The sequence below is a fragment of the Pyxicephalus adspersus genome, chromosome W (assembly GCF_032062135.1).
Source record: "Pyxicephalus adspersus chromosome W, UCB_Pads_2.0, whole genome shotgun sequence".
Classification (NCBI taxonomy): domain Eukaryota; kingdom Metazoa; phylum Chordata; class Amphibia; order Anura; family Pyxicephalidae; genus Pyxicephalus; species Pyxicephalus adspersus.
Window position 1 is genome coordinate 12,772,331 of NC_092870.1, and position 25,266 is coordinate 12,797,596.

Here is a 25,266-nt window from a genome sequence, read left to right on the forward strand (position 1 = left end):
TAGTTCCTCACATTTTTATGCAATCTTTTTGTTCAACCCACTGAATTAAAGCTGAAAGTCTGCAGTTCTACTGCATCTGAGTTGTTTCATTTAAAACTAATTGTGGTAATGTACAGAACCAAAATTAGAAAAACGTTCTCTGCCCAAATATTTATGGACCTAACTGTAGGTGCTTTCTGTGCCTGTGGAACAGTCGTGATGACAGCATCCATTATAAAGTGAAAGAATCACCACCCAGACCTGAACACACTTTTGTCTAGTACAACGTGAAGCATATCACTCATTGATCCACAGAAAGTTTACCTTCCACCACTTCATATTAAACTTAATGAAAAACTTTGTTGTTGCAATGGATCGTGATGGTATAGGTTTTCAGTATCTTAAGGACGAGTTTGGAAAAGTTATAACAGATGCTAAACTGAAGGCAGGCATTTTTGTTGACCCCCAAATCCGCAATTTGATGCGTGATGCTGCTTGGGATTCATTTGTGCTAGTTGCACAATACTTTCTGGGCAACCAGCGAGCTGAAAACCATGCTGAACTCGTGAACAACATGCTAACAGCATAACCATCAACTTGGCTGCAAAATGTCACCTAAAATTAATTTCCTACATTACCATCTGGACTTCTTCCCAGAAAATTTGGGTGGTGTGAGTGATGAACAAGAGGAGAGGTTCTACCAGGACATTTCTGTTATGGAAACAAGATATCAAGGCTGGTGCAACCCCAACATGATGGCCGAATACTGCTGGTTTCTGCAACGGGAGACAGCGGAGAGCCACAAATGCAAAAGCCAGTGCCTGAAACACTTCTGAAGTGTACATGTGTGTTGAACAAGGACTCAGGTGAATTATGTGTAATTATATATGTTGTTGCAACATAAAACTACATTTTTCCAATGCCATGGAACTATGAGGCAAAAGTTAGTTATGTATAGAGATTAAATAGTAACTGCGGAACGAGAGAATGTAGCTAATCGCGTCTATACACGTAATTAACTTAAGATCCTGAAGTCCTAGGCAGAATCAGACTTCAGCGCACTTGATTTAGTATAGGACACATGGATTAGTACCAAGTAGCAGACTTTTTTTTTTTTTTTGTGATGCAGTGTTATCAGATTAAGAGTCAGATTGTAAAGCTCTATAATGGGGGAGGATTTATCACAGCTCATGATATGAAGCGCCATGGCACTTCTCTTCCTACAACTATACCTTTATCTGCTCCTCAAATGGACAAAGACATATTTGTGGGGGGGTCTAATACAGATGAGTGTGTTCACCATATAAATGAAGATCGCTCAAAATGAATATGATTGCCTGCAGGAGTTTTTTTTAATAATTCTTTAATTAATAATTCCTAATAAGGAATTCTCTAACAGTATAGTAGTTTACAGGGAAAAAAATTAAGCTATACAAAGATTATAATAGCATTGTCAAAGATAAGAAACACTGCAGAAATGTCATGCAAGCACTGAGCGAGGCTGCTAGATTAACTACACATTTTGTTTGAATCTCAGAGTAGCTTTCACTGCAATATACCCATCATATTATTTATAAGGAAAGTAAAACAAATGGTTATGCCAAATTTCAACAATCTCACCCAGCTGCATGTATTTATAAAGGTATTAAGCTGGAAAAACGATGATGAATATACAAAAATACAATACACACAATGATTTACGACCCATTGAGAAAACTATTGTTTATTTAGAAAAAAAAAAAAAAAAAAAAAAAAAAAGCTTACAATGGTAGAATTCAGCAGTTAAAAATTTTCTTTAAAAAAAAATCTTTGAAACTTTTAGACTTAAGTTCGGCAATACAAATAGTTGTATAACTGAGCCCTAATTTCTTGTGGAAAAGGTTTATTCTTCCTTTAATTTCAAAACATTATGACAAAACAGGACTTTTGGAAACAAAATGGGTTTCTTTTAATTCCTTGTTCTTTAACAGATACTTTTTCATACACAATATACAAACAGCTCTTATTCAGTACCATAAAAAACGTTGCTCTCGCAGTACTTAAATGGCCATGCAATAAATACAAACTAAATTTAGATGAGTTAAGTTCAAAAAAAAAATTGAATAGTTTATTTCTTGCAGCACCAATTAAAAAGAACTCATTATCGTAATATTACAAATTAAAGTTTACATTTTAGGCAGTTTTGCGACAAACTTTTGAAACTCTGTACACACAAACAGGAACCTCATTCACATGGTGGCAATTTTCTGTGGAACACATTGTGCTTAAAATTGTGGAATAGTTTAACACTTTCAGCCAGGTACTGAAAATAAATGCATAATCCGCAACACATATAAAATACAGTAATGCACAATTTAAACATATACTACAAGGTGAAAAAAAAAAACCAATCCTAATACATGAATAATTGAAGGAGATGCAAATGGGCCCTCTTCAACAAATATCTGTGAAAACACATGGTAACATCATCCTCCTTTTCTCACACAGCTTGCAGAATCCCATATTTGAAGTTTCTTCTGTAGAGAAAGGAAATCATGTTAAAGTTAGCCCTTACAAAAGTTGTAAAAAAAAAAAAAAACTATATAAAGTGATCCAGTTCCATGGCAGGGAAAATGTCGATTTTGAAGTGCAGCCATCAACGATCCTGTTTAATTGTAGAATTTATTCTTGAGTTTAGCAAGGTTCTGCATTTACTTCCATGAACATTTCTCAGTTTCATAGCACAGGTATATTAGATATAGAATAAAGTAATTAAAGAGGAACTATACTCAAATTTCCAAAAAAAAAAAAAAAAACACATTTACCTTTAATCCAGCAGGGCAGTCCGATCACTCTGGGGGTGTCCGGCTTTGGTTCCAGGGTCGTCTCAGAATTCTTCCTGGAGCCGGCGCCGCCATCCTTGTCTTCTCTTCTGGGTTCTTCATCCTACGTCACCCGACCCAGGAGCGGGTGACGTAGGATGAAAAATAAAAGTTTGACGATCTCACTGCTCATGCGTGAGATCGGCAAAATTTTCTCTTTGAGCAAAAAGGCTCCCTCTGCCCATGCCTGAGATGCTCGGGCATGCACAGAAGGAGCACCCAAGAGCCTCCCGGGATGCCTGACGTAGGTATCCCAGGAGGCTTTGCGCTCTCATTCATTCTCGACCGCCTAGGAGGCCAAGAATTAGGGGGCAGTGCTGCACTTTTTTTTAGGGGGTGTTGCACCTAAAAAAAATAAAAATAAATAAAAAACAGAATTATTACCTTCCATAAAAGGGTTCTCTACCCTTTTGTGTAAAGTGGAAATTCTGAGTCTAGGTACACTTTAAGCATTTTCTGCATTGCACTGTAAGGGGCCGTTTCCGACTTCCAGCTGACAGCAGCATTCTACTGCAGGCTCAACTGCTCTCCCAATTCAACTGATTAGGAGCAGTTGGGAACAACTTTGTGTGTGTATTTGCATATGGCTGCTGTGCACTGAGGTACAGAGACAAGTCGCACTGACGGCACAGCACTAAGGAGAGCAGTGTCCGAGAAAGACTCTTTTTAAGTCTGAAAGGGGCCTTAGAAACTGCAGAATATGGTATTTTATGATAAGTGTTTTGAGAATCCATAAAACTGAATACTGCATATAAATAGCACATATTCACTTTGAATTTTTCTCACTATTTAGGGTAGTGAGACTAAATAATGAAAAAAAAATGCCATGTCAAAAATAAATGACAACATAATGCATAACAAAATATAATTATAGTGCTAAGAGAAAACAGTACGCTGCACACAAAAAGCAAACACGGCAAGCAAAGATAAATATGAAAGACCTGACTGCAAGAGGATGGAACTAAAGGCCAAACGCAAATTAGCCTTAAAAGAACTTATTCAACCTGGATAAAATCATTTATTATAGGAAATACGTAAACAAACTTAATGATTTACTGCAAAAACAAATTCATCTTTCATACAGGTAAAAAAAAGGTTATCTTCAGGTAAATATTCAATCAGCCCTTTTCTCATATGGAAAAAAATATCTTCTTAGTGTTCAGTTTTTTTTGAACAGCATATAAGAATATTAACATTCATGTTTCTTGCTTCACTTCCTGAACCCCTAATATGTGGTTTGTCTATGATTTTATATCTGTTGATATAAAATCAACAGATGATATATATCTGTTTATATCTGTTGATATATATCTGTTTATATCTGTTGATTTTGAGAAAACGAGCCTGAACAACTGTGTCCCTGCTAGGTCTTAACATAAAGGAAACCAGATCTTTAATGTTTGGATAAAGACTATAAACCATCTTGAGACTGTTGCAACAGCGTACTGTATTCTGTAGTGGAGCAGGTCACACCAGGTCCATGTGAATTTTTCAACATTTTCAGATCCTGAAGTCATCATGTCTTCCATACGATAGATATCTGCCACTCTCCTCAGCCACTGACTGGAAGTCGGAGTATCACACTTCCAACATGCCGGTATAAATGCCTTTGCTGCAATGTTTTAGCAAAGAGCGTTTATACTCCTTCCTTAACATGCTGGAAATGTGAAGGGCTAATTCAGGTCTACCTGTCAACATCCGTAAGTTTATAAACAATGTCTGCTACATTATTCTAAAAAGTATTTAACTTCGGGCACTGCCAAAAACTTGCAGTAAAGTAACTGGAGCTGCATTGCATCCTCAACATGATGCATCAGTGTTGGGGAATATTCTAGCCAGCTTGGTGAGTGTCCTATACCAACGAGAGTCTAAATTGTAGTTTATCTCCTGGTATTTGTTGCTAATGGAGGCCTTACGGGGAACCGCCTCCTTTTGTGTATCTGTAAATTTCATTCCTAGATCGTCCTCCCATTTAGATACAAAATAAGGTGGGGAGTAGAACTTAGGTGTAGGATAGCGTACCCCTGAGCGGACTGCCGTACACAAGAGATTCCAATGTTAAAAGCTGGTGGCAAAAATTATGTGGTCTAGGAAGTGATCGTAAAAAAATATGTACGTTGGATTGTGCAGAGTGGGCAAATCGTTATCTGATTGCAGTGTTCTCCCCAGAAATTTTTTTCAGCCGGGTGGTAGGAAGCTGTAACGGGGTGGTAAAAAAGGAGGTGTGGCAAAACACGGCAAATTTAGTGCACCCATTTGTTTATGCCATAGGTATCCAGTAACCTCTTATTGTTTCAGTGTTCTACCTTCTCCCAATTATTTGTTACAACTTTGTAATGCCTGCTCCGTTAGTATATCCAATTTTTCTATTCTATGTATTTTGCCACAACTGTCCTATGCCGTGTATTGTGACCCAACTTACTAGTGTTCTAAGTTTTAAGAGTTTATTCCTTTGTAGTGGTGTAATAGTATAATGAATGTGGTGTAACAAGATAGGCTTAGTTCATATTAGCAGCAAAAATATTTACCCGTTCTGAGTGACTTCTGGCAACTGCTAGGCACCTAGGATTGGTAACAGGCGGTAAGTGCTAGGCACCTAGGATTGGTAACAGGCCATAAGTGCTGAAGATTACAGGTCATTGTGACATACATATTAGGAGATATGGAGGTTTGTACACAGAGCTGTGAGGATGCAGAATGACACGCACACTTTATACACACTGGATACATTCACAGGCAGAAATCTGAGCTCGTGCTATGAGATGGGGGCGGGGCTGCCTGTGTCTCCTTCACATGTAGGCTTAGCTGCGTGCTCACCTCTCCAGCAGCAATCCTCTGAACGGATGACACAGAGCACAGAGCAGCCTCACTGAGATCCGTGCATCCGAGGATGAGAGCTGCCGAGAGCTGGACGGGGTATTCAAATCAGCCGGGCGGAGCAACCGGCTAAAACCCTCTGGGGAGAACTATGTGATTGTATGGTTGTCCGTGGGATCCATTCCGTCTCAGACAAAAATGTAATGCCCTAAAGTATCCCCGATTATGAATTCCGAGTGTCTCAATATAGGTCACAGGGGACCTGTTCAGCGTAGGTCCTATTACAGGATGTTTGAACATGGTGGTTCTGATTGCATCAGGGGCCCACAACAGGGATTCAAATTGGAGTGATTGGAGGGTGAAAGTGCATCCTCTAATTCAGTCCATAGTTAAGTTCTTTTGTTAGTACACCAATCTAACAACCTAGCTAAACGTACAGCACGATGATATAACGCGGGATCCGGGGACGTCATACCACCTTTAAGCTTAGGGAGTCTATGTGATTATACCCTTATTCTCTGTTTGTCCGATCACCAAATACTTTTTTTTAAATTCTGACATGAATTTGAGCAGTATACAAGAGGGCATATGGATGGGTAAGGCCTGGAGGAGAAATATTAGTCTGGGCATAACATTCATCTTGAGAATGTTACACCTTCCAAACCAGGTGAATGCTAATTGCAGGGGAAGAAAATTTACAACATGTGACAGATTTGCTGGGCTCTGGGTCCCAAGATATGTAATCGAGGAAGACGCTCATTAAAAAGGGAAGCTTGGAGCAAGCGTGGCCTGTGTCAGCCTGGGTAGCGTTACGTTCAAGGCCTCTGACTTTTGCAGGTTAATCTTATAGTTAGAAAGTTCTGCAAACTTACGGAGTTCTGCTTAGAGGTTAGGTAGTGTTACAATAGGAGTTGTTCTATAGAACAAGTCCGTCCACGTATGCGGTCAGTTTTTGTTCTGTATTGCCGATTCTGACACCTTTGATATCAGCATTGGATCTCATCCTATTTAAAAAAGGCTCCAGAGTGAGGATAAATAGGAGTGGGGAAAGTGGACAACCCTGCCTCGTACTATTCGCTATTGTAAAAGCTTGGGATAGGTCACCAATAACCCAAACCCAAGATGAAGGTAGGGAGTAAAGTGCCTGGGTCCATTGCAAAAATCACATTGGCAGGCCGAAAAGCGCCAGAGTGGCATGTAGAAAAGACCAATCTACCCGATCAAATGCTTTCTCCACATCTGTGGAGAGAAGCGCGAGTGGGATATTTTGTGAGCGTGCATAGTCAATGATGTTTATGGTACGATAGTGTTGTCCCTGGCTTCACGAAATGGGAGAAAACCACTCTGATCTGGGTGTATGATTTTGCTAGGTAAAAGGAGTCAATCTATGCGCCAGAATGTTTGCAAATAGTTTTAAGTCAGCATGCAGTAGCGAGATGGGGAGGTAACTGGCGCATGATTGGGGGTTCTTGTCTGGTTTTAGTAACACCATTATTTGGGCGGCCAACACATCACGTGGGAGCGGATGTCCCCGAGAAATGGCACTGAAGCCTGCCACCAACTGGGAACCTAGTACGTTAAAACATTTCTTACAGGATAAGGCCATCTGGGCCTGGCGCTTTACCAGAAGCTGCGCAAACTTTTTGGGATGGCTTGAGACATTTATTTTGTTTGTTTGATATGTTTGTGTAAACTAAACGTAAATGAAAATTAATAAAGAAATTGAAACAGAAATGAAGGTGTAATCCCTGGTGCCAGATACGCCATATATCCACAAGCTGATGGTCATGGAGTAGTACTTTTAACCACTTGTGAAAAGAGAAGGGCATGTGAGAGTGCCCTTTGGATGTGTTCTGCATTGGGTTAAGTGGTATATTAAAGTCACCTCCAAATATGACTGTGCCCGTGTCTAGTGCTGTGAGTATAGTCAGTACACGTCCTAAGAACAAAATTTGGTTTGAGTTTGGTAAACACGAAATTCACAAAACTAAGTAAGTGGCCGCCAATTTTGCCTTGTACAATAAGAAATCGTCCCTCAGGATCAGGGCGTACTGATACTAGGGTCCATGGTAAAGACTTGGTAAAGAGCAAAAAAAATACTAACCCCTCTTAGTTTTAGAGTGAGGGAAAGTACTATGGTACCCCAAAGCGAAATCTTCTGTTCCTTAAGCTAGGAAATTTGTCATGACGAAAATGCGTTTCTTGTAGGAAAGCTTTTTGACACTGATTTAGTAAGGTCTTGGAGTAAAATGGACCATTTGGTTGGAAAGTTCAAACCTCAGACGTTAAGTTAGGCAATTCTTAACGACATTTAAAGTGGCTCAGTAAAACACAGTATTGAGAAATACAACACTTAAACAGGGGAGGAGGTGTGAAAAGGTATGAAGGTAAAATCAGGTAAATAAGGGAGGGGTGGGTACCTAAAAAATATCTAAACACCCAAAAGGGCTATGGAAGTAAAGAAGCTCCCTACGAGGTAATGCTACCTATGTGGGGTAGTGCAAACAAATGGCAACGGAGCCGCAGGTACATTCATGGCCATAAAAGTAGTATGATAAACAGTACATACAGTGATCTGAAGCATAAAAGGTACAGAAAGCAAATGCCTAGTAAACCCGGTAAAGAATCATTATCCAACTTGCATAAAAACAGAAAAGTGAAAAACATTCAACCTTAAAGGCATCAACAACGATGAGAACAGTATACCTTAGCTGTAAGGTCTCTTATGTTGAAAGGACAAGGTCTCTCTTAGAAGGGCAAGACCTCTTCCAGGTAGACTGGCATAAAGTGGAGCAATACATAATAGCCCTGGCCGTGTCACTCAAATTAATGCCCACTGCAGCCTCTGGTATGCCCCTCAGCCTTAAGTTAATACCGCTGCCTCGGTTTTCCTGGTCCTCTATTCTCACGGACATAGTAGTTTGCAACAATTTCAGCCTGGCTTGGGAATGCTCCAGGGCTGTCATCTTGGGAGCGGGCCTGAGTAAAGGACTTTTCTAGCGTGGATACCTTGGTATCTATTGCAGTCATGGGGTGTTGCAGAGATTCCATCTCTGTCCTCGGCAATCTCTCAATATGGGTCGATAAGGAATCTATATCCTCCTTAGTGTGGTTGCATTGAAGTAGTGCCTGTAAGTCCCGAGGCAGATGAGGAGCCGTGAGATAATCCCGTGGGTGAGGGAGCAGTCAGGCATTGTGATATTGTGGTAAATATAAGGTCCTGATTTTCCCTTTAAATAGAACAAATGGTCTTTCTTTAAAATGTCTTTGTTGAAAATTGTCTCCCTAACAGACCAGGGTTATAAATTTCCCCTTATAAGATAGTTCTTGATCTGACAACCAGCATCCTCCAGACCCTGTAGATTACCACGCCCATTGTAAAAGATGGAGTTTTGTGTCTCCAGGTGTCATAAAACTCAGATAAGGCTAGTAGAGTGGATCCTGATTGAACTCTAAGATGTTATCTGAAACACATTTATTCTCAATCTTTATATTTCCAATATACCATTCTGTATAAAGTAGTAGTTGACTGATTTGTAGCTGGATCATTATGGTGAGTATTTGGAGAACAAGGACTAGTCTTCTAGGCCCAGGAAAGCCTGGAACCCATAGTTAGCCTGTCCTGGTGAACCATAAGTCCCAGACATACCTAGTTTGGTCTCTGTGAACTCCTTATTTTGTGATGATTAATATTCTGGAGGTTGGCAGTTCATAAAACCTGTACTTGTAGAATTATTAATAATGGCTAGAAAAAGAGCATTTTGGGAAGTGTCCACAGAGCATCATAACCCATGTGGACACAGCCTTTCAGACAGCCCACATCCTGCCGTCATTGAAATGTTGTATTGGTCCCACCTCTGGGGTTGGCATAGAAAAAGCCATGTAAGTCTAGCAGAGACAGCTCTCTCACTGACATCATCTTGTTGCTAAGGACAACGGCACTGACACATTGCGCACTGCAGGGAGCCCAGTGACTCTGGCTAATAACTTGGACTTTACACAGCAACCTGGAGCAAGGCAAACCAACTCTACCTAAGTTTTATTTCACAGTTTTCCCTTTTATTTTACACTGTTGCTATAGTCCTGCTATTATCCTGTTATTGTTCTTAGATTAATCTTTTATTATTTATGCACTGTTTTTGTATGTTTTTACTTATTAAACACTATAAATAGTGTAAACTATATTGAATCTCTGAATGCTCTAAGTAGAAATAGTGTAACTTGCGAACCTAAAACGCTACTATAAACATTGTGATTTCTGAGAAATCCCTGTCTGGAGTGGCAGCGGGTGACACTAAAGAAGCAGAAGCATAACTGCGGTTGTCAAGGGTAACGGTGCGTGCTTCCATCTAAGCACGTGGTGGCAGTCTACCTGTGATGGTGTGTGTGTGGCAGGGGTTACCAGAGCAGTTAACCCTGCCCCGTGACGGCCCCTCTTCAGCCTGCTGGTGCGTGGACTGTTGCGGAACGTTCTGGAAAGTCTATACGCAGGAGTGTGGGCTGAGAGGGCGTTCGTCACAGGAGTGGCAAGGCAGGAGAGGATATTTAAGACTAATATGGACTGCCTGTACAAGCAGGCAGTGTGACATCTTCTGCAGCTGTCCCGTTCCCCTTGTGGCGGTGAGTCGAGGCACGTGCCAGTGCCATGTTGAAGTCAGCCACCCTCCAAGGGTTCAGCTTGCTCAGAGAGGAAAAACTTCAGCAGATTCGTCCGTCCGGGAGTTTCATTGGGTCCTCTGGTTTTCTGCGGCATCGGAGGCAGGTAAGTGGAGATACTGGGTAACCAGTGATGACTGATAAGAAGCCTGGATGGACACAGAGCTCCAAAAAAACACCGCTCACGCCGCCAATGCGTGGCCACGCCCCGTGTAAGTGTTCTACCTACCCGCATACTTTGTTCCAACTTTCTAATGCCTGGCTTGTTAAAATGTCCAACCTTTTCCATTTTTTTTTGTATTATGCCCAAACTATTCAGTGCTGTGTATTTTATAATTCAAATGTTTTTATTGAGAAAAGGCATATGAAAATAAAACATACAAATTCTATAATACTGATTCAACAGTGGAAAAAGTTATCAATAACCGTGCAAATAAAATGGTAAAATTGGTAACAGATGTAGTAATTATGTTAACACAGAATAAAGTAAGAACAACCCATTATAACAGTAGTCAAATAGTAATAACAGGGCTGGAGGCAAGAGGGGTGGAGGCATAGGGTGAGGGAGGAAAGAGAGGAACACCGTTTGTTTCTGAAGTTAAACTGAATTAACCTATATTAGTAGTGGAATTGGTTAGCAACCAGCAGAGAAAGAGGAACCAAGTCTCAGTTTCAGCTTAGATGATGTGTTATAGTATTCCCAACAAGTCCATACAATCATTATGAAAAGCCCCGATTTCCTCCATTCTCATAATTGTGTTTACCTTTAATACCCAAATAGCCAAAGAGGGCGGGGATGTTTGCTTCCAAAACAGTGGAATAAGCCGGCGGGGAGCAGCTAGAAGATAGCCATGTAGAGCCCTCTTCGGGGAAGGTGAGAGCTCTGGAAATAAAGAGAGCAGACCTACTTCAGGAGAAGGGGTTTATTTAACGGCATATAATTCAGAACATAAGGCAAAGATCTCCTTCCAGTAAGGTTGCAGAATTGGACAAGACCACCAGATGTGTAAGTAGGTACCCTCGGCTTCACCGCATCTCCAACATGCGCTAGACACTGCTAAACATGCGCTATATGTGCTAGGGGAAACATTTGGTGCAGTGAAACCGGGTCCCTGTACCAACGTGATGAGATTTTGTAGTTTTTCTCCTGAGTGTATCCACAAACAGAAGTTTCATGAGAAAATTCAAAAGTAGTAAGCCAGTCCAGTTCCGCATTATTTCTATTCAGGTCTCTGCCACTCTGTAACAAATCTGGGTTATCACTTTATCATAGGTTTCTGATAGTATCTTATAAACAATGGAGATTAGATGGAGTGGGGTGTCAGCCAAAGTACACAACTGCTCAAATGGGGTCAAACTGTCTATGAATGTTAGGAGAAATCTGCACGGTTTTACAGAATCTAGAGATGGCTCTGGTGAGTGGGGAGTCAAGGGAAAATTGTCCAGGGGTAGTAGAAAGCAACCAAGCTAGTGACCTATGATCCAAAAGAGACTTGCTCAGCTAGGATAGAAAGTTTGAGTCTACTCGAACCTTGTCACTCTATTACTCTCATGAGCTGCTGAATGATAAAGTTCAAAGTTCGGTAATCCCATGAGACCTACTTGTTTATGTCTGCATAAAGAAGCATGTTCCAGTCTCGGTCTGCGGTCGCTCCATAAAAATTTGGTGCAGAGAGGTAATCGTGTGAAAAAAACTTTTAGATGAAGAGATGGGATGATGTAAAGGAACTTGGGTAATGAGTCCATTTTCAATACATTCATCCTACCAAACCAGAATATAGTGAGGTTTTTCCAATAGTCAAGATCTTTCTGAAGGCTCCTGAGCATCAGTATATAATTAAGTTGATATAATTTACCTAAATCTAAAGGGACTGCTATACCCAGGTATATAATATGAGGGGAGCTCCATTTAAAAGGAAAATTTAGAGAGATTTGAATTGGCAAGAGACTGGAGTAGATTAAGGTTAAGAGTTTCTGTTTTAGATAGGATAACCTTAAACTTACTATGAAGGCCAAATCTATGAAACTCCTGAAACAATGAAGGAAGGGTGATAAAGTTCCCTTCTGGTATTTGAAAGATCAACAAGTGTGCAGGGGTCCGCAATTTTGGTCAGGAGTGACTGAATTTGTTGGGCCCTAGCTTTTTTTCAGGCGAGCATCATTTTGGAAAAACACACCTCTGAGAAGACATTTTAGTGCTTCCCATTGAGTAAGGGGGATGAGTAGAGTCGTTTAAGTAATCCTGACGAAACATATCTAAAGCTCTTAAAATTTTAGCTGCACATACAGAGTCTTGAAGTAGGGAATCATTGGGTCTCCAAGCGTTCATACGGTTGGATCTGGAGGGTAGGCCTAATTCTAAACGAATCGGGACATTATCAGACCAAAGACGTATGCCCATCTATGCCTGCAATGGAACATGAGCGTAAGAAAAGTAGGCAAAATCTTTGACGGAGGTAAGTGATTCGTCAAATATCCACCACACCAAGCCCATGCCAAAGGAGCCGAGTCTTGGCTATGGAGGATAATAGTGTAGCAGAGTGTCCAGAGGATGTACTATCTCTTGGCAAGGGAGGAAGGTTAAAGTCTCCCCCCAGTATTAGGTTAAATCAGTGGAACTTTAATTAGAGTTAAAAAATAGTTGGTCACGATTAGGCGCATATATATTTGCCAATGTGTAGATCTAATCTGCATGTCTTACGGTCTGAAAAATAAGATGGCCCAGGGGATCCACATATTGCTGCAATAGAGACTCCCTTTGACTTGGCCTGCGGGTTTGTACAATGAAACCATGTAGTAAAATACGGGTTATTGAGATTAGGAACTGAATGACTTCTAAAATGTGTTTACTGCAGGAAAAGAACCTTGGTTTGAGATTTGTGGAAGTGATACAGAACCTGACTTTCTCAGGTGTGTTAAATTTATGTATGTTCAGAGAAGAAATATTGTCTGTTCCATGAGCATTTAATTTTTAGAGAGCAAATTCTCCATTATTAAGGGCGGCTCTCTGTGACTCGGACAGGGAGACAATATTGTCCTCAATGAACACAGAACAGAAATGGGAATGTTTCAAGTCTGTTCTATAAAAGCACACTGAAAAATATATTCCAATGGGTAATAAGTTTAAGAGGCTAAAATAAAACCTATGTGGCTCACAGCTGATGTTAAAAAGCCATAAGGAACAAGAAAAGGGCATTCCAAAAATATAAAAATGGAAGGATCACCTTCATTGTTTGAAAATTATAAAGAATATAACAAAAGATGTAAAAAGGAGATTAAAGTAAAGTAAGGCAAACGTGAGCATGTAGGCCCCTAAAAGATGTCTCAGGGTTGGTAACTGGGGATAAAGAAAAGGCAGATTTACTAAACTTCTGTTTTTTTAGCTCCGTGTACACAAAGGAAAATCGAAGAGCTCAAGCCCAAATTCATAATAACAATGTCACTGCCTTAAACGATTCACAATGGCTCAAAATTGATATGATTGAGAAACAGTTGGGCAAAATTAAGGTTGACAAGGCACCAGGACCTGATGGATTAAATCCACGTGTCCTCAAAGAGATAAACTGTTATTTCAAAGCCAATATAGATTGGCATAAGGCAAATGTGGCTCCTATCTTCAAAAAGGGATCAAAGTCATTACCAGGTAACTACCGATCGGTTAGTTTAACGACAATAGTTGAAAAGGTCCTAGAGAGTTTGATAAAGAACCACAGAGGAGTTTTTACTAGAAAATATCATAAGTGATAGTCAGCATGACTTTAAGAAAGACCGAAGCGGTCACAAAACTTTTAGAAGGAAGTAAAACAGGTAGACAGTGGAGTAGCAGTTGATATAGTGTACTTGGACTTTGCTAAGCATTTGACACAGTACCCCACAGAAGGTTAAAATCCAAGTTGGGGTTAATAGGGTTTGGAAAATTCAATCTGTAAATGGATAGAGAACTGGCTTAAAGACCGCATGCAGAGAGTTGTAATTAATGATTTATAGTCTGAATGGTCTAAGGTTATTAGTGGTGTACCCCAGGGTTCAGTGTTGGGACCTTTAATGTTTAAAATCTTTATAAATAATATAGAGCTTGGGATTAAAAGTACCATTTCTGTGTTTGCAGATGACACTAAACTATGTAATGGAATGAACCCCCTAGCATTCTATGTCTGTCCGTATTTTCATGCAAAAAGCGTTACTATTTTTGCATGGAAATTTGTTTTACATTGTAGGCTTATAATTCTTAGGCATAACTCACCAAAATATGTCCAATATTTAATAAATTTAAAGATTTCTTTATATTGGACTCAATACAGTTACTTTGTTTTGAATCCAATACAAAATTATTTGAATTTCCCGTTGCGCCTGCCACACAAACTGGCGCATGCACCGTCACCGGGAAACCCCAGAGAGCGTTTCTGCAGTCGCCGGCTGAAGATCAGAGGAAGAGGATGCCCCTGGAGGACCTGCAGGGACAAGAAGGCCGTCAGGAGAGGCCAAAGAAACAAGGTAAGTTTTTTTTTTTTTTTTTTTTTTTTTTTTTTTTTTTATGCCAAGCTGCAATATCCAAAGTTAGCAAAGTACTTTCTTGTAATAAAAGAGGAATAGACTGCAGAGATGGAGACATAATCCTGTACAAAGCATTGGTCACACCACATCTGGAATATGCAGTCCAGTTTTGGACACCAGTTAACAAAAAGGACACTGTGGAATTGGAGAGAGTGCAGAGAAGGGCAAATGAACTAATAAAAGGAATGGAGGAACCCCACTATGAGAAGCGATTAGCTGAACTGATCATTCACTTTGAGACCATTAAAAAGAACAGGAGGTCACTCTTAGTGTCTGGAGGAAAAGAAGTTTAAGCTCCAGATAAGGAAGGGATTCTTCACTGTAAGGGCTGTGAAAATGTGGAATCGGCTCCCTCAGGAAGTAGTTTCAGTAACTACTATAGACTGCTTTAAGAAAAAACGGGATGTTTTTCTAAAAAGTACAGAACATAACTGGGGATTAAGGCTTTAAAGTAAAGATAAGAGACCGTTGATCCAGGGAACATCCGATTGTCTCATGGAATCACGAAGGAATTTTTTTCCCGTTGAAGCAAATTGTACCAGGGGTTTTTATATCTGGGATATGTTTATTTGCCTAGTGGTTGAACTTGATGGACTTATGTTTTTTTTTCAACCTAACCTATGTAATTTCCCTAAGTGGGGTAACATGGTTGACCAGGCAGGAAAAGTTCCCGAACCCAGTCGGCCAAACAACAATTCAGTAAACATCCCCTGTTTATCTAGAAGTAGGCACATGTCAATATTAAAGCAGTAATACCATCAATACAAATAAATACAAAGTTAAAGCAAAACTAGAATGTAAGCCTTTCCCAAGTTTCGCACCAAAAAAAAAAAAAAGAGTAATATAGCAATAGGCTTAAATGCGAAAAAGAGGGAGGAGGTTTGCATAGTGTACTCTTAAAGAGAATCGCATTAAACAAAGAGAACAATAAACATATTTGAATGTGCAATAAGAATTTAGTGTATGAGGAAATTACTGTTAAGAATGCGGCATACAAAAGAACAAAGAGGTATACTTATCAATCGGCGGTCTTAAGAGGAAAGTCCTTGCATCCACTTTTTCCGAAGTTACCACTCAGGGAGTTCAACGATCGTGAGGGATATGATTAGAACGCGAGTAGTGTGACTTATAAGAAGACTTGCGTTGCTGAAGTGTCCAAGGTGAAAGAGGCAGGGGAAGCAATATCGGCCAATCTGGTATTGATCATTCAGGTAGGCCAAAGGCTTGTTGAAAAGGCGGTAAGTCCTCAAGTTGGCGAAAGGTAGCAGACTTTCCATAACCAAAAGCAGTAAGCTGTAATGGGAATCCCCATTTATACTTTATGTTATGGCCTCGGAGTACTTCCAGAATAGGCTTGAGACCTCTGCGATGCGTAAACGTGTGGCGGGAGATATCTTGCATGAGCTGTATAGGTGTACCAATAAAAGATATTGAGGTTTGGCCGCAGGCAAACCACATTATATCTTCTTTAAGGCAGTAAGAAAGAATTCCACAGATAATGTCCCGGGGGCAGGAGGAGTCCTGGGATTTAGGCCCCAAGGATCCATAGAGCACATCTATCTCTATGAAATGATCTTTGCGCTTTTGAAAAAGGTCATTGAAAACCACAGTAACAGCAGGCAAAAGCTAATCAGAACCAATAGCATGGATTATGTGACACAAATACCCCAGGAGGCTGCAGATTAACCCTGCAGTCTTTAACACCATGGCAGTAAAGATAGAAGGGCAGGGGTCCTCGCCTAAAGTAACTTAACCCTTTATATACACATGGGTGAGGAGACGCTGGCTGTTCTGCCCCTATCTGCTATTACATGCTTAAAGCAACACCACATTAGAATATTTAAATTATGTATTTTGTATATAAATTTTCGGGAATAGGAGGTGCAGGAAATTGAAAATGTAGGTGCAAGATTTGCATTCTCCGTTAAGGACTCCTAGGGCACACTTGCTTTTGAAACAGGAACCCCAATGTTGTATTTACAATTCTAATCCCCTTATCTTGAAATTTTTAAAAGAATGGGTGCAATTTTGGTTACTGTTAACTATAAGTGTTCCCTGTGCACCCTGAAAATTTAAAGTCATTATGATATACCGTTTAGGAGATTTAGAAGTTTGTACAGAGTGAACTGTAAGCCTGCAGAATGTGACATGCAGTTACATACACATACACAGCTATTAAGCTGCCGATGACGCCCACTCAGGTGGATACATTTTTACACAATGTTTTTTTTTTTTTTCTAAAAGAAGACTTAGCATGAGATGGGGGAGGGACAGCCTGTGTTCTCTTTCTCTTTATCAGCAGCTCGAAACGGATGACAGCCGAGAACGGAGCAGCCTCTCCATTCCGAGGATTAGAGCTCCTCATAAAAGCCGGGTGGAGGGGGCACCAACAGAGGTCTGGGGAGAACTATGCACTGAAATTTACCGTATTTTTCGGACTATAAGACGCTCCGGCCTATAAGACGCACCCAATTTTAAAGGAGAAAAACCTAGAAAAAAAAAAGATTCTGAACAAAATACTAAAAAATCACTCTGTGTCAATGTATCCCCTTCTAATCACTCTGACACAGAGTGATTAGAAGGGGATACATTGACACAATGTATCCCCTTCTGATCACCCTGTGCCAAAAAATCATACTCACCAGATACCGCGATGCTGTGGGCTTCTTCTTCTCCTCGCTCTCCTCCTGGCTGCAGCGCGTCTCCTCCTCTGAGCGAGGAGAAGCCGACACGCATACCCCAGCGATCCCATAAGCAGGCTGATCCAGCCTGCTTATGAGATCGCGGGGGCACGGGTGTCGGCTTCTCCTCGCTCAGAGGAGGAGGAGACACGCGCTGCAGCCGGGAGGAGAGCGAGGAGAAGAAGCAGCCCACAGCATCGCGGGATCGGGTGAGTATGATTTTTTTTAATTACCGGTATATTTAACATGTATTCGGTGTATAAGACGCACCCACTTTTCCCCCCCAGTTTTGGGGAAGAAAAAGTGCGTCTTATAGTCCGAAAAATACGGTACAAGGCGTTTACACACACTGAGTCATGTGGTTTTATTAACAGCTAGTGTTAAGTCACACAGCTGCATAGCTTAAGGTAGGTAGGCATGGTCTATTGACAAGTATTGGCTTCCAAAGTCATATCTAGTCCACACGCCAATACAGGGCACAAATATTTTTGTTTGTTTTGGAGATTACTCATCTTCAAATCTAAAAACTTTTAGTTACCCAACATATTAGACATTTAATTGTGTAGCAGATTTAACATGTATATAATACATTCAATTTTTAGTACTGATAAGTGCATGTTGGGGCCTTCTACCATTATATCCAACTCTTTGACCTCAATGTAACACAGTGGGTGCTTGACATTATTTTTAAAAGTTGCATTAAGGCTGAAAAAAGTAGTGATCAGTAAAACCTTTCAGAAAATAAAGTTTCTCTAAGATAATTGAAAAAATGTGGGAATATAAAAGTAACAATCAGAAAGAAATATAAACCTTTTTGTGAACACTCTGTTTGGAAAATAGGTCCCTATGAGTCAGCCAACTCAATGAACACAGACAGAGCACTCCCTGTCTAACAGAAACCTTTACCAGAGAAATGAGCCGATGCATAGGTACCAAAAAACCTTTACCCATAAAGTGCTAGCAAATAACCTATTAAAGCAAAAAAGGATATGGCACAATGAATGAAAGGTTTTACAGTGTTTTTGCAATCATGCACATTTATTGCTGCCACTGGTTATGTGTACAATCCACAAAAAATCTATAGGGCTTAAGTGTACAGGAACCGTTGCATGTAAACAATAATAGGAAACTGCAGCCACTGGAAAACACCAGGATCTTGGTAATTACAAATGTATGTAGGGGGAGAGTGAGTTACTTTAGGTCAGGGTAGGAAGGGATACATGATAACTGCACTTTGAAAGTGCAGTTATTTTTTTTTTTGCTTGCTTATAATGCATAAACACTTATGCATGGGATGATTTTTGTGGTCATGGTTAGTAAGCCCTGGGTTAGGCTCTGGAGGCTAACTGGATACGAGTGTAAATAAAATTATTCAAAATGGGTAGTCACTGTCAATACACTAGGGAAAGATTTATAAAGCAGCAAAAATGACTTTCACCAAATATTCACAGGCGGTTCTTTTTGTAGGGACATCCTGTAATTTATCAAACATGCCCAAGTTTTACCTGCAGATACTACTTGGTAAATGTAATATTCATAACTGTATAATTATTTTAAATTGTAAAAAAGTATCCTGTGATGTAACGTAGAAAAATTAATTCTTTAATGGGTAGTTACAGAGAATCAATGACTCCGCAGACCATATGAGAATTAAGAAGACTCAGTCAATAGCCGATACCATCCTGATCACTTTTCCAGCTTTGGCTGATCAAATTTAACAGCTGAGCAATTCGGGTGTCTTGTCAAAATGGTCAACCTTTAGCAAAGTGAAAATGTGACTGCAATGTACAGGCAAGTTTTAAGTGTATGCAAAAATTCTAAATGCAGCATGTGCAGTAAAGTCACCAATGGCAGAAAAAGTCAGTTTTCAGGTGTGTAGTGGAATAGAGTTCTATTGTTCAAAAGCAAAAGAAAAGTAAACTCGTATGACCAACATTTTAAAAGAGCAAGACTTACCTCAATACAACCAGAAATAATTATCTGTGCTTGTCTGAAGATTTATGGGTAAAGCATTAATTAAGGAAAGCAAGCAAGTGCATTTTAAATTATTTATATGGCATAAACAGTAGTAAGTTAACATTATTAAGGAAGTACACAGGGAATATTACTTACGTGTTGTTGGAAGCAACCACTATGGCTTGTCCGTTAACAATTAACTTAAAAAGACAACTTTGCTTTAAGTGAAGTTGTCCTCTAATGAATTGTTCACACTTTCAAGAGGAGCATAGAGTACTTAAGAGTATTCTCCTATTAGGCTCCTAATCAGCAAGCTTTCATTTGACATGGGTGACTTTATACTCCACATATGAGGGGCAGGCCCATTCATTCCTATTAATGATCTGTATCCCAGAGAAGTCTCTGGAGGTTGCAATGAGCACGGGTTTTCAGGTCCAAGCATGCATGTGCATTATGAAGAAGTTTTCCTTAAAGCAACTTATTACCATGAGAAAGCAAATCCGTTTAATGGTAAAACATTTTATTAAAAAAATTGCCTCACATGAGGGAAATTTGTGCTGAACAGATGTTTAGGAAATTTGCCCATAAGGGGAAAACTGCATATATAAGAAGGTAACACCACACTAACTTACTCTAGTGCAGTGGTCGTCAACCGGTGGTCCGCAGCTCTGGCTAGTGCACCCCCGAGTGGAGTAAGGAGAAGAACCCCACTTGGAGAGCGCACTGGCCAGAGCCACAGACCATGTCCCCAGTACAGATCGCAGACTCAGGGAAGTGGGCGGGTTGCGTCTCTTAACACAACCTGACCACTCTCCCATCGCAGACTCAAACCTGTGATGGAATTGGGCGGGGTCTGGCATCATGACGTCACTATGAGGTTCCCCCCCTTTCAGTGACACCGGGCTCCCCGCGCATGTGCAGTCCAGAGCCGGTATATTTAGTGGTCTGTGGGTCTGAAAACGCTGGTGACCACTGCTCTAGTGGATAGCTTTAAATTAATACTTTTATTGAGGTCTTTCTTTCAAATAGCTTTCCAAAAAAAATTCCCACACCAAGAAAGAGGGTGAGGCTTTTTAGTCAAATCAATGCAAACAATATGGTTGTTCTTGACTGAGGCAACTAAACCTTTACTGACCATTTGAAATACTTGTAAATTGTACACAAAGCTAATTTTGCAGAAAACAGAAAAATAAAGTGTTGTGATAATTGTTTCACAATACACCATTGATAAAGATAGCTGCCTGCGTACATCCCTGCTTTATTCGCAACTTAGTCATTTTAACCTAGGTGTAAAGAGCGGAGTGGAAAAACAAGACAAGAAATAAAGTCAGCTTTGTTGAAAAAGACCATTTGTGAGAAAAGATGCTCCGGTCATTTGTTTTTTTATCTACCATCCAGTTAAAAAAAAAGGAAAAAAAAAATTGTAAATTGACAACAATGCCTATGGTAAAATGTTAACCATTCCTGTAAAAACAGAGCTCTGCAAGTCTAGAAAAGTGTAGAAAGAGCAGTTATTATAAAAAGAATTTATAATAAAATATTTTCTTCAACTTCAAAAACTTGAATCAGTTGATTAACTAGATCTGGTCAATGGAGTGAAACCTTCTGGTGCCAGGAAAACAAAATGATTGGGCAAAAAATATCTTACTGAACCTCCTGCCTTACCTTCTTGGAATATTTGGCCAGAATGGAGGCTGGGGTGAGGAAGAACCCTTTATTCTTCACTTTTGATTATAGAAAATGTAGTTAAAGCCTTGCTTTAATCTCATGTTATTTCCAAAAAAGGTTGATTATATTGGGGTGTTTGAACTTGGAAACTTCATAATATAGTGCAAAAACAAACCAAGAATCCTTGCATGCAAAGTAGTTACAATTAAGGAGAACAAAGATCAAAGGTGTGGTGGGGTTGGTGTAAAAACAGCAGAAATAATAGGTTTGATTGATTTTGGTTTGTGCTTTACACACTTGAGTGGAATTGCTGCACACATCCTTGGGGTTAGACATATAAGTTTATGTTCATGCCTTTTCAGTACAAGCCAAGGGAAATGATCCATATATCACCCACACACATACCAATAAACAATTGAACTTTGGGGACATCAATGGAACATGGTCTCAGTTTGTGAGCCCACCAGCATCCAGAGTCATTAAATTGAAAGGATATTGTTTTTTTTCCTCCTTTCCTCCTGTGCTCTCACGTCTCTCCTTCTTTTCTGATTTGTCCTTGTCATGTCTAGATTCCTATTAGAAAGAAATAAAATAACATTATTTGCGTTGATTTTATCTTGCTCTGGAAGTGAACTATAGTGTTATGAATACAACAATTAAACTCCCAAGTTCATTAGCTTCATATAATGTAAATAAAGGGAATTTATTTATTCAGATTTTACACATTGATAAAGATATACATAATGTCTAATGAAAATAATACTTTTTGAATGTGCTACGTGAGATAAACACGTATATGAAGTTTTTGTTTGGGAAATGTGCCACTTTCATTTAAATAATCCAACAGTATTGCAATGCCAAGCATTCCAAAGGCATGTGTGACATACCTGGCTATGAGCGACAAATAAAAAACGAATGGCATTTTCACCATTTTTCATTTAATAAACGAACAGGTTTACTTAAATATAATTCAGTGTTCTTTTTTGGATGCCTGCTCACTGTTCTCATGCAGTTGCAGGCATTTCATATTTCCAGACATGTAAAACACCAACCTGACTTAGCCAGCTCACGTTACTACACTATATTAAATGCAGTGGGGAAAATAAGCCTTTGACTCTTGTAACTGATCAAATATCTGCCTGGCAAAAGCAGCCAACAGGTGGTGAGGCCAACAGGCAGACAGGGTCACTGTAAGTCAAACAGTAAAGCACATTATGTAGGTGTTTAAAATGTTTTTAACTATGGTGCATGGTTAGGTTATATTGCTATACCAGCGTCATCAGCATGAGGCCAGGTAGCCGACACATGGTATAATATAAATATAGCTACTACTTTTACCTTGACTTGTATTTCATTTCCAAAATGGAACACCTTCAAACAAATATTATATTTGTAGCTAACATTACATTTTCCTAAAGAGCAGATGGTGGAATGTTTTAAATAAGGCTTTAAGCCTAAGTACAGTGCTTATATGCACTTTTACTACTGTTTTAAAGCTTGCCTTTTAACCGTTGGAAAATGTCTATGCCGCGTTTTTCATGTTTACGTTTCAAGAATTTATAAGCGGAAAAACACCCCTATTGAAATCAATAGACGCATTTACTCGCGTGTACCTACGTTAACCTTGCTTTTAATTTTGAAAAATGTTGCAGGAGCATTATCTATAACAATCAAAAACGCATCTAAAGGAAATGCCCTGGTGTAGATAAGCTCATGGGAATGCATGGGAATTTCAAACATAGGCTTTTAAAGCCTCAGGTTAAACGCTGGGGAAAAAGTCTGTGTAGACTAAACCTAAGAGAAAAAAGGATGGTTTATGTATCTAAAGTATTGACACCTAAGGTAGATAGTTATATTATTCTAGAAATAAAACAATAATGGCATCCCTCACCGCAATCTCCGTCTTCTTTCTTATTCCTCCGTTGTCTTCTGCACCTGATGAGTCACCGGGGGAGTTTCCGGTGATGTCGGTGCGTGTGTACGTTGCCGGTGGGGCGGGAAAATCAAAATCTTTTTGCACTGCATTCAATACAAAATAACTGTATTGAACTATTGAATGCAATACATTGGATTTATATGTGTAAAAGCAATACATTGTCTTCAAGAACATTTTTTTTACAGTATATATATATATATAATTTTTTTTTTTTTTTAATTAATTTATTATTTTTACATGATTTTGTGTTTCAAACTTTATTATACTCATACTAATATATTATACTGTAAAATAAATTTTCATGAAAAACAATGTACTGCTTTTAGACATATAAAACTGGAAAGAAATGAACCGCTAGGGAGGTTAACATTATTGGTGAGGGCAGAAATTGACTTCAACATTGGCAGTTGCATACAAATTATCCCTTGGTCAGCATAGGTGGGAGATCAATTTATCACTGCACACTACTCAATGAACCACTAGCTAACAGAAAACCTGTGAAATCCTGGATTGGGGTGATCAAGATATTGTAATATAAAAAAAAAAACAAAAAAAAAAAAAAACAGCATTCAGTTGGAGTTGTACAAAGATTAGCTTATATACCTTCTTGCTGCTTGAAAAGGTTTTTTCCATCCTATCTTTCATGAGCTCCCCCTTTTCTTTATTTGATGATTTAGATTTGTTTCGGTCTTTTTCATTTGAGCAAGGGGAATCTGATGGACTCTCACTTTTACTATGTTTCGACAAGCCACCTAGAAACAGTTTGCATTAGACATCAATTATATTTGAGAATTTTATATTTGAGAAAATATACCGCAGATATATTTGGAAATGAAATGTTAGCATGCAGAAAGAAAAAAAAAAAAAAAGTTAACTGTACAATATTACTATAAATGGGTAGAGAAAAAAAAAAAAAAAAAAAAAAAAAGGTTCGAGGCTCAAAGGTTTTTCATGCAAAAAGTGAAGTGTATTGATTGATTATTTTATACATAGGCTATCAAATACACATGAACATAACATATTTCAACTTCTGTCCTGTTAATATTTCACAACACAGAATAATTGTACATACTATATATAGTGAATTTCATCAAAAGTATATTAAAGTAACTAGTGTTGAGCGAACCTGAACTGTAAAGTTCGGGTCCGTACCGAACTTTCCGATTTTGGGTACCCAGGCCCGAACCTTGCCGGAAAAGTTCGGGTTTGAGTTTGGTGTTCGGGCATTTAATAAAGCGTGTTGAAAGGCTGCAGGGCAGCCAATCAACAAGCTTTTAAGCTGTGGGCACTTAGAAGCCATCACAGCCATGCCTAGTAATGGCATGGCTGTGATTGGCCGGTGCATCATGTGACCCAGCCTCTATAAAAGCTGGATCACGCACCGCCCATCAGAGTGAGGGACAGTGTTCAGAATCCCATCTGGCTATTTGTTCTGTTGGTGACCTATAGTGAATTTTTTGTGGGTGCTATACACCAGCTTTGCACCCCTGACAAAGAAATATAATAGTCTGGCTGTTAATTCTGTGGGTAACCTATAGCGATCTTTTGTGGGTGCGATGCAACATCTTTGCACCCGACACAGAAATATAATAATTATTCTGGCTGTTAGTTCGGTGGGTGACATATTCCCATTCTTGGTGTGAGGTACACCTGCACTGCATACCTGACAGGAAAATATAGTTAATCCGTCTGTTAGTTCGCTGGGTGACATATACCCAATTTTTGTGTGAGGTACACCTGCATTGCATACGTGACAGGGAAATTAATATAGTTAATACGTCTGTTAGCTCAGTGGATGACCTCAAAGAATGAGGAGAGCATCAAATAAGGGACGAGGCCCTGGTTGTGGTGCTGCTGGTGTTGGTGGAGCTCCTGTTCCAGGGAGAGGACATGGTCGATCTGTGCCAGCTACACGCCCAAATGAAAAACCTTCCTCAGGTGCACGTAGGCAACAGAACGTTCGGTGTACGAATAGTGAGGCCAGAACAAGAAGAGGCGGTAGTAGATTGAGTGGCTGACAGTGCCCCCAGTTCCTTCACATTGTCTCCCACTCGGTCCCCTGCTGAAAGCGCAGAGTTGGCACCTGCAGCCCATGGGCATCTGTCTTTCACCCCCTTGCAAATCAGCCAAGCAGTCTGAGCCCCAAGTCATGCAGCAG

At 39.7% G+C, this 25,266-nt stretch overlaps 1 protein-coding gene across 1 annotated transcript in view; it reads right to left on the reverse strand.

Annotated features, from left to right (window-relative positions):
- Window positions 1-1,711: 1,711 nt before the first annotated feature.
- The window catches only part of LOC140342894 (THO complex subunit 2-like), a 162,545-nt gene continuing 138,990 nt past the window's right edge, over window positions 1,712-25,266 (reverse strand). Inside the window, exons 36-39 of the mRNA XM_072429265.1 lie at window positions 23,712-23,860; window positions 21,669-21,745; window positions 19,505-19,552; window positions 1,712-2,495 (exon numbers count right to left, since the gene is read on the reverse strand). Of these exons, the coding sequence (XP_072285366.1) occupies window positions 19,525-19,552; window positions 21,669-21,745; window positions 23,712-23,860 (254 nt within the window). The 3' untranslated portion in view covers window positions 1,712-2,495; window positions 19,505-19,524. The remainder of the gene's footprint in view (window positions 2,496-19,504; window positions 19,553-21,668; window positions 21,746-23,711; window positions 23,861-25,266) is intronic.